Source organism: Chrysochloris asiatica, unplaced genomic scaffold (genome assembly GCF_000296735.1).
Source record: "Chrysochloris asiatica unplaced genomic scaffold, ChrAsi1.0 scaffold00115, whole genome shotgun sequence".
NCBI classification, from domain to species: Eukaryota; Metazoa; Chordata; class Mammalia; order Afrosoricida; family Chrysochloridae; genus Chrysochloris; species Chrysochloris asiatica.
In genome coordinates, this window is record NW_006408633.1 from 7,561,253 (window position 1) to 7,571,880 (window position 10,628).

At 42.0% G+C, this 10,628-nt stretch overlaps 1 protein-coding gene across 2 annotated transcripts in view; it reads right to left on the reverse strand.

The window, feature by feature from the left end:
• The window catches only part of KIT (v-kit Hardy-Zuckerman 4 feline sarcoma viral oncogene homolog), a 136,376-nt gene that overhangs the window by 74,780 nt on the left and 50,968 nt on the right, over window positions 1–10,628 (reverse strand). For both annotated transcript variants that reach the window (XM_006868058.1, XM_006868057.1), the window contains exon 2: window positions 3,023–3,292. In XM_006868058.1, coding sequence (XP_006868120.1) covers window positions 3,023–3,292 — 270 coding nt within the window. The remainder of the gene's footprint in view (window positions 1–3,022; window positions 3,293–10,628) is intronic.

Here is a 10,628-nt window from a genome sequence, read left to right on the forward strand (position 1 = left end):
CAATAATATTATCCTATGAATCCACATTCTGTTGGGTCACCACATTCTGTTGGAATGGGCACAAATACAGAGTTCTTCCAGTCAGGTGGCCAGGTAGTTGTCTTACAAATTTCTTGGCATAGATGAGTGAGCACCTCAAGTACTGCATCACTTTGTTGGAAGATTTTCAATTTGTATTCCATCAATTCCCAGTCCCTTGTTCTTTGCCAAAGACTTCAATGCACCTTGGACTTCTTCCATCAGTTTCACTGGCTCTTGATCATACGCTACCTTTTCTAATGTTGAACAGCGATCATTTTTTGGTACGGTGACTCTGTGTATTCCTTCCAATTTCTTTTGATGCTTTCTTCATCATTTAATATTTTGCCATAGAATCCTTCAATACCACAAGTTGAGGTTTGAATTTTTTCTTCAGTTCCCTCAGCTTGAGAAATGCTGAGCATGTTCTTCCCTTTGGGTTTCAGAAACCCTATGGTGTTGTTGTTGTTAAGAGCAGCTGAGTTGGTTCTAACTCATACAGACCCCGTATAGGGTCTTCAAGGATCGACTTGTACAACTTGAACTGCCAGTCTTGTGGTTCAAACTGACCTTGCAGTCCAGCACATTAACCCATAGCACCATATCAGGGCTCCCAGAAACCCTACAGGGTCACTATTGGTTGGAACAGACTAAATGGCACATAATTATTACCACTGCCGCCAAATCTTTATGGAAGCAGACTGCCATATCGTTCTTCACAGAGTAGCTGGTGGGTTTCAACCACCGATATTTTGGTTAGTGGCAAAGCACTTTTATTGCTGTGCCACCAAGGTTCCTGGTACTTCATTAAAAAACAAGAGAAAGCTGAAATTTAAAAAATTCCCACTACCAGTATATCAATTTTAACTCATGGCGACCCTATACAGGGTTATAGACAATAAATCTTTTCAGGAACAGACAGCCTCATCTTTCTCCAGAAGAGTAGCTGATGGGTTTGAACTGCTGACCTTTTGGTTAGCAGACCAGTGTTTACCCTACAGTGCCGCCAAGACTCCTTGATACTTCATTTACTGTTGTTAAGTGCTATCAAGTCGATTCCGACTCATAGCAACCTTGTATATGGTTTCCAAAAAGCGGCTGGTGAATTTGAACCGCTGACCTTGCAATCAAGTGCTTATCCTACAGCGCCACATCAGGACTCCATAAAAATCATAGAAACCTTTGATAAACACAATTATCAAAATGTGAAGCTATTGTTTCTTAGCTCTATAAACATCTGAAGGTGGTGTTTCCATCTCTCTAGTCCTTCTAGGAAGAATTCTGTACCCGTTGGTTGACATCACATCAAAATGGCACTTCTTGCATCCTCCAGAGACTCAGATCATGCTCCTTTTCACTGTTCTTTGAGTTTGGGGAACCACAAGAAGTCTAAAGGAGCAAGATTAGAGTTGTAGGATGGGTGGGTAAAGGTTTCCCAGTGAAATTCTCATAGGGCAGCCCTTACTACCTTCAAAGAATGAGCAGGTATATTGTCATATTGGGGGGAAAAACTTTCCTCAGCATAACTTGCCTGTACTTTTTCTCACTAAACTTTTCAGTAAGACTCCTTGCTGTACAGTTCAAGAAAGTCTTTAGAATGTAAAAACAGTCACCATGCCTTATGACCTCATCTCTTTGCCTTGAATATCTAGCCCAGCAGATCCCTTCACAAGCTGCCATTTTGAATGGACCTGTCTTTTGAAGGAACCCTAACAAGACTAAGACAAGTGTATTACAGATAGAACTTGTCTGCAGCCATCCACTGATCGCAGAGACATGTTTTAACATATATTGTTTAGAATAAACTTATGCCTGTGTGAATTGGAACCCTAGGAACAATACTTCCTGACTTATCTGAGTATCAGTACTTCAATTTTACATCAGAAAAAAAATACCACCAGATAACCTACTTTTGTTAAAGGCAATGAAATGCACAAACACGGCATCATTCTAGGAAAGAGGTATTACAATATAAGGAGGCTTCAAAAAGTTCATGGAACTTTTCCATTACCTTTTAATTCAAATTTTCTAGGAACTTTTTGGGGCCCCCTAATACAACTATAAGGAGTTCGGGTAGCATTTGTTGCTGTTGTTAAGTACCATGGAGTTGGCTCCGACTCACAGTGACCCTGCACAGGATTTCCAAGGCTGTAAATCTTTACAGGAGCAGAACGCCTCATCTTTCTCCCGCGGAACCGCTGGTAGTTTCGAACTGCTGACCTTGAGGTTGGCAGCCCGATTCGTAACCACTACGCTACCAGAGCTCCATTGCAGTCCAGAGGCATAGTGGTTACAAATCAGGCTGCTAACCTCAAGGTTGGCAGTTCAAAACTATCAGCTGTTCTGTGGGAGAAAGATGAGGCTTTCTGCTCCCGTAAAGATTTACAGCCTCGGAAACCCTGTACAGGGTCACTATGAGTCGGAACCAACTCCACGGTACTTAACAACAAAAAAAATACAACTATATTTTTTTTCTTTTGCATCTTAGAGGTCACAATCTTTGAAATGAGCCATATGATATGTATTAAGCACCTACAAAGGAAAAGGGATGCTTAGCTGACCAAGTTGTTTTCCTGGAATTTACTCTCTAAGAATGGGTCAATGATTTTGAAGTGTTGGTCTGTACAGGCTTTTAGAAAATCATTTGGTTCCCTGACATGTTTTTATAAAGTGAGGGTATCTAGTATCTCAAAGCATCAAAAGGCAGCTTTCCCAGAGGGCCTCATTGATTCTTAGGGCTTACTCTGAGCACCAGGACAAATGGGTTAAACATACTGTAATCTCATTAGGAAGAGAATCACAGTTTTACCGACCTTCAGCCAGGACTCAGACCCAAAGCCACACTACATGTCAATAGAATGGGAATATGAACAAAGAAAAGTTTGTTTCCGGTTTATTAGATCCAACTGATAATATTTTTTTGTAAGGCTCAGCCATCTCTATATGCTACGTAAAATTAAGAATGGGATATTAAGCATAGTATCAAAGGAAGACACGTATTTACCTCTAACAAATACGTAAATGGAACTGCTTAAGCCGCCTCTGTTGGTGCATGTGTATTTGCCTGTGTCTGTGGCGAGTGCTTTCGCCACAACCCATTCATTGTGCTTCTTCTCAATCACTCGATCAAGCATCTCATAAGTCCACTTGGCAAAGGCTGGATCAGTGCAGAGCAGCCTAATCTCGTGGCCCACACTGACTATTAACTCTGGTTTTGCTGGGTGGATGGATGGTCGAGACAGATCCTCCGGACTCACAGATGGTTGAGAAGAGCCTGCCAAGAAAGACGAGAACAGTATTGAGAATGATCGCCTTCCTTGGCGAAACAAAGCTTTTCTTGCAATATTGATTTGCATCTTCTATGTACTGTATAATAAAAATAGGACCAAGCTGCCCTACTATTTATGGCTGGAAAGAATTCTGCCTCAACTTTCTCAAATTCATCTAGAACATTATTACTTTGTTTGTTATCCATAAATTAATCTTGGTGTGGGTCACACCTGGTGTGCAAGCCAACACTTCAAGGAGTGTAGGGCCTGTTTGGGGTTAAATCTGCAATTGGGTCACGTTTCCACTTTGTATACGGGCCATTGCCATGGCGTTGACATGCTGAAACCCAGGCTTAGAAACAAAGTCTCACATTATGAAAACAATAAACAACTACTGGAAAGATGTACATGACCTAGCTTGGCATTTTTTTCCTTACAGGTCTCCTCCCATGGCAGTGTGCATCAAAAGAAGGAAGACCCATCGAAAAATCTTGAAACAAGGCCCAAGTACAATCCCACCGTAAGGCTCAGACCATGTACTATTTCAAGAGTTATGCTGTATTTCGTCAGATCAACACAATGGCTAGACAGGTGCCATGGATCTAGACGAGGAAACACGTTTAAGGATGCCAACTTGGGAATCTGAATATAAGAAAATTCACAAATTCCAATACATTCATCCATACATGCATTTATCCAAATATCTAGTTTTTAAATTATGATCGACAGGTCCTGGTATGGCACTGTAGGATAAGTAATGGACTGCTATCTGCAAGATTAATGGTTCAAGCCCACCAGAAACTACACAGGGTCACTATATGTCAGAACCAATAGGATGGCTCTTAACAACAATTATGATCTACAAAAACATTATACTAGGTGCTAGGTGCTGGAGAAGAGCTGTGGAAACATGACCCGTAGTCCTTACACACATTCTAGGACCTTAAAAAGAAGACGACATTTCTTAAAAAGAAGTGTCCAGAATAAGTCATTTAGAACATTTAGATTTAAATTGAAGAAAAAATACAAAATATGAGGTGAGTAAAAGAAGGCAGTCTGAAGAAGCTATTAGATATTATATGATTCCAACTATATGACATTCTGGCAAAGGAAAAAATGATAGAAACAGTGCCTGCTGAATTTGAACTGCTGACCTTAATGTATCAGTATGTGGTGGTGGTGGTGCTAGTATGCTGTGGAGTCAGTTCTGACTCACAGTGACCCTGTATAGAGTTTCCGAGGTTGTAAATCTTAATGGGAATAGAAAACCTCATCTTTTTCCCGAGGAATGACTGGTAGTTTTGAACTGATGACCCTGAGGTTAGCAGCCTAATTCGTAACCACTACGCTACCAGAGATCCTTAATGTATCATTATGTTGTTGTTAAGTGCCATCAAGTCGATTACGACCCATAAGTGACTCTGTATAGGGTTTCCAAGGAACAGCTGGTGAGCTTGAACCACCAACCTTGCAGTTCAAATGACTTTGCAGTCTGATGCATTAGCCCACGGCACCACACCAGGACTCTATCATATCAGTATAGATTCATCAATTCTAATAAGAAATGCAAGATGTTAATAGGAGCACCCAATGTGCAGGGGAAAGGAGAGAACTTAAAACTAGTTCCTGCATAATGTTTCTGTATAAACCTAAAACTGCTTTACAAAAATAAAATCTATTAAAAAAAAGTTAAAGGGAACGCACCAGTATCAAAAGAGAGGGAAGGCATTATGGGAAAAAAGGTTGACACTAAGGTTGGCGTACAAAGCCTGTGGAGCTAAACAGAAAACAGCCTGGTGGGAAAATAGGGTTCTTTGTGAAGAACATGACAGGAAAACCAAAGGCTAAGAAGAATGGAACCAGCTCATCAAAGGTCCCAATCACCTGGATGAATACTTGTGATTTATCAGAAACCAAGTAGAGTCACTACAGGTTTGTTTGTTTTTCATCAGAAAAGTGAGTGCACGGTGAAGTAACAATTAGGTTCAAGGAAATCAATGACAATCCAAGCAGAAGTGATGAGAACCTAGGGTACAGAATGAAGAGCAAATGATGTGAAGCCACCACCCATCTGTTGGTGGAGGCTTCTGCGTGTCTGCAACGTTGAATAGGTTTCAGCAGAGACTAAGTTGGGCTAGGAGAAAAGGCCTGGCTTCCTGTTGCCATACAAATTATCAGGAAAAACCCTACGGATCACCAAGGATCTGATCCCGTCAGAGATCATCGTGAGTCAGGGAAAGACAGGGGCAGCTAGCATCAACAATCACATACATAATAAGACTGAGTTCGGAAGGAATAAATGCCAGGTGAGGAAGGGGTAAGGAGAAGACAAACGGCAACAGGTATACACAAAGGTACCAAAGGGTAAGGTTGTTGTTGTTACATGCCGTGGAGTTGGTTCCGACTCATAGTGACCCTATATAGGGTTGTAAATCTTTACAGGAGCAGAAAGCTTCATCTTTCTCCCATGGAACAGCTGGTAGTTTCAAAATGCTAACCTTAAGGTTAGCAACCCAATTCGTAACCACTATGTTACCAGAGCTAGGGAATCAGGCATGATCTCAGCAGAGATGAAAGTGGGGAGATTATTTGGGGCCATGATCAGAGACAGCGACAGGTAAGGACATCAGCTAACAGGTCACCATTGGTTAAGGAAATGGGCTTCTCAGCAAAGAAAAGCTTACAAACCTGAACTCAGACCAAGAGAGTCAGTGGTACAGCCATAAATGGTGAAGTGAAAACATAGGATCAGGTAATGAGAGGAAAGGGTTTGTGAAGGAAAGGAAGAAGAGTCCAAGCACCAACCTGGGAGGGCCCTTCAAGTCAGGAGAGCAGAGGGCAGTGTCTTGAGAAATTACCAGGGCACCACCAGAAAGAAAGCAGGGCAGCTGCCAAGAAGTGGCATGTAATCAATGCAAAGGCTGTTACAAAGAGCCGGTAGGGTGGCTGCCCCCAGGGCAGATGCCTCAGTGAGATTAGAGGGAAAACACAAAGCACCCACATTTAGTTACAAAGAGGCCACTGGAAATCCAAGAGTACAATTTCACTTGAGTGGGAACTGCTGTTTGTTCTAGGGCTAAACATTCCAAGCGTACAACTCTCCTTGAAGAACTATGGCAGTCAGAAGCAGAAAAGAAAAGAAAATGTGGTAAAAGGATTCCTGGTGGTGCAGTAGAATAGGCACTGGACTATGAGCCATAAAGTCAGCAGTTCAAAATCACCAGCTGCTCCTTTGGAGAAAGATGAGGTTTTTCTATTGCTGTAAACATTTACAGCCTCAGAAACCCTATACAGGTTCAAGATGAGTCAGAACGGATTCAATGGCCATGGGTTTGAGTTTTGTTGCTGTTGTTGTTGCTGTTGGGTGGCAAAAACAGTAAAGTGCTTGACTACTAACCAAAAGGTTGGCAGTTCGAACCCACCCAAAGGTACCACAAAAGAAAGGTCTGGTGATCTGTTTCCTTGAAAACCCTAGGGAGTACACTTCTACTTTGACACACATGCGGTCACCTTAAATCAGAATCAACCTGACAGCAACTGGTTTAGGTTTTGATTTGGTTCACAATTGAAAATAGAAGGAAGAGAGCCCATGGATAGGGCCAGACTGAAGAGAATCTAAAGAAGCGGCAGTCTGCCCCCTGCTAGTGTGTGTAGATGAACAGTGAGGTCTCTAGTCCAGTTTATCACCCAGAGATACAACCCACCCAAATTCCTCTCAACTGTGATATCAGTTGTAACCCTGGGATTTCAAAGTACACCAAAGATCAAAAACACTCTCAGCAGTCTTGATTCACTATCTTAATAACAATAATGCTAATTATCATCATAAAGTGTCATTAAGCACCAGCATGAGAAATGCTAACTAGAGGAAGACTGTCTATGCCCACTAGGCACAGCATCTAAATCCAGCAGCCAGAATAGGAATACAGGAGGAGATGGAATTATTTTCAAAGTCGTGCAAAGTGTTAAGTAATGAAGATGGGGCAAGCAATAAATGGAGATGCTATTATTTCAATTAAATATGCCCTTTAGAAAAGGAGCCATTCCAAGTGAACATGCCCAATATTGAGAGAGTAAATTCATTCGAAAATATCTTCTAAAGATTTCGTGTTGCAATATATTTCAATCAATTCCATTTTCACACAAGTGGATCTTGAGGGTATCTCAAGGGCATAATTCAGTCAAACTAATTCAGTCAAACAGTCAAGTACTGCTGGTCTTTTCAAAGTAGGCAAGTCTGATCTTGCCTGTGTGATCTCAGGTAGGTCACTCAACCTCTCTGTGTCCAAGTTACCACATCTCATAGAATTCCTCTGAGAATTAAATGAGGTTATATATAACACGCAAAGGGGTTAAAACTGGCTTAATACAGCACTGTACGATAAACCCTGCGCTGCTAACCACAAGGCTGGTGGTTCAAATCCACCAGCTGCTCCCCAGAAACTCTCTACAGGGTCGTGATGGGTCTGAAACAACTCAATGGCACTTAACAACAACAACAAACAGATAATACACTGAGGCAATAAAGCATTATAGCATACGAGGTACAAGCTTGGCTCTTAAGACTATATAGATTTGTGATCTAGCTCGGCCACCAAGTATACAACCTTTGGAAAAGTTATTATTCATCAACTCAAGCTCTGGTAGCGTAGTGGTTACGAATCGGGCTGCTAACCTCAGGGTCAGCTGTTCGAAACTACCAGCTGTTCCTCGGGAGAAAGATGAGGCTTTCTGCTCACGTAAAGATTTACAGCCTCGGAAACCCTGTGCAGGGTTGCTATGAGTCAGAACCGACTCCACGGCACATAACAACATCTGTAAACTTATTTCATAAGGCTGTTATGTAAAAGCACTCAGAATTCCACTTGGACCATACAACCAATCACCAGTTGCCACTGTGCTGACTCTACTCATGGCTCCCCCATGTGTGCTGGAGTAGAACTGCACACACATGGCTGGTTGTTATTTTTTTTAGAAGGCCTTTCTTTGGAGGCATTTCTGGACATACAAAAACATTACGCTTTCTGTTAGCAGCTCTGAGTGTTAATCGTTTGCATAAGCCAGGGAGAACTTCTGCCTGGACACGTGTTGCTCGCTACCATTGACTCAGCACATAGAAAACACCTAATAAATGTCAGACCCAATTACTCTAGAAACAGAACTTTTATCACCCGTCCATATCAGTTCTGATTTCTCCATGCATGTAAAGATTCCATCATCTCCCGAAAGACTGACACCTCCCTCCTCAGCAGCAAATCCTAGCAATCTTTGATTGTACCCCTCTACCACATAGCCTTGCATATATGCCTTTCCTCTCCTGCTGCCTCCCCACTTTACAATCTCATCAATTGCCACCTCACAAGAGATAACATCATTTTCTAAATTATTTCACCTGCCTCCGACAACCCCTCCCAACTCATAACCCTGTCAGATCCTTCAGCCTCAAAACCACCTTTTATTAACAGCCTCCTCTCCCCGGCTTCAAAAATCTTAACAGTGGTGGCAGCAGCTAACACAGACACCAGGTACAATTTGCTCCTAGTTGCATGGTAGGTTAGATATTGAGTTGCTAAAACATAACATTGATGGTTCAAACTCACCAGCTGCTCTGAAGGGGGAACTGTGAGTCTGTCTTCTCCCGTAAAGATTTACAGGCTCAGAAACACTATGCAGGGTTGCTATGAGTCGGAAACGACTTGATGGCAGTGGTTTGGTTTTTATTTTTCATGGGTTTTATTTCTAGCTATTTCCACTAGATCCAACCTATCTCTCCAAAAAGATAGGCCTTAGGCTGGCTGGCTGGCTAAGAATCCCATCGGCATTCTTCCTCCCTTGCTATGTCTGTCTCTCTGTCCATCTCTTCCTTCGATCAGAGAACTCCATAAATTCACCTCCTTGTCATCTGGAAGTCTGACTTACGACCTGCCTCTTCATGGATGTCATTTTGGCACCACTCCAGGTCACAACGACCTGTCCCAGGAAGCTCCTCTGACGCATCTTCACTCGTTTGGCTCGTACTGACTTTCCCCACTGGTCTCTGTCTGCATCTTACCTCCTTCTACCCCAATCCAAGGTCATACAATCCTCAGAGCAAGCACCCAAAATTGTACATTTTCCCCTCCAATAGTCATACACACATCCTTTTCAGTCCCTGAAGATCAAAAAACAAAAATTGGATGAAGGACAGATTCCAACTTACAACAGATGTCAACAATCAACTGACTTATCCCCAAAAGATTATAGATGTCAATTCTAGTATAGCGTAGAGGTTACAAATCGGGCTACAAACCTTAAGGTCATCAGTTCGAAACTACCAGCTGTTAAGCGGGAGAAAGATGAGGGTTTCTGCTCCTGTAAAGATTTACAGCCTTGGAAACCCTGTACAGGGTCGCTATGAGTTGGAACCAACACGATGGCACATAATCATCACCACCATCACCAAGAAAAAAGTGAATTAATTCCTGGTGTGGCACCTGAAGATAAGCACTCAACCTCGAGGTTGGTTTAAACCACAAGGTCAGAGGTTCAAACTCACCAGCTGCTCCACAGAAACCATATACAGGGTCGCTATGAGTTTGAATAGACCCCATGACACTTAACAACAACAACAATGCCTCAGTTATAACAGCAATGTTGTTAATTGCTACTGGGTGGCTTCTGACTCATATCGACCCCATGTGTGCAGAGTAGAACATCCCCCGTAGGGTTTTCAAGGCTGTGACCTTCTGGAAGCTGATCTCCAGACATAACTTCAAATGTCTCTCTAGGATGAGTTTGCATCCCCAACCTTTCAGGTAATGCTTCACCATTTTACTACCCAGGAATTACTATGGATAATTCCAAAAAGAAGGCCTCTAAATTTGAGATCATTAACCCTAAGCTTTATTTCTACAGTTTTCAAATAACTTATCGCCAGATGCATTAATATTTTATTATCAAAATAAATCATTTTTTAAATTCAATCCACAAACTGACTACAAACTGAAAATAGATGTTACTTTAAGGTGAGACTGTCAGCAGTGTTTGTTCTCTGTTTTCTAAACTTTCTTGAATGCTTTCATAATACTCTCACAATAAAAAAAAGGGGGGGAGGAAAAAGAAAGAGTACAGATTCATGAATGGGGGGAGGGACCACAAAGGCAAGAAGTGACTGGCTTACAAGCGTTCAAGAGGGAACCTAGAGCTAGGGGGCATGGAGGAAGGCAGAATCTCCAGTGAGTACTATCCAATCTGTCTAGGGGGAGCTGATGAAATGAAATGCAGAAGGGTCACTTATGATACAATAGTGAATGATTGTTATCAGGACTGATTGTGAGGGTTGAAAATGTAAAGGTAGACGTT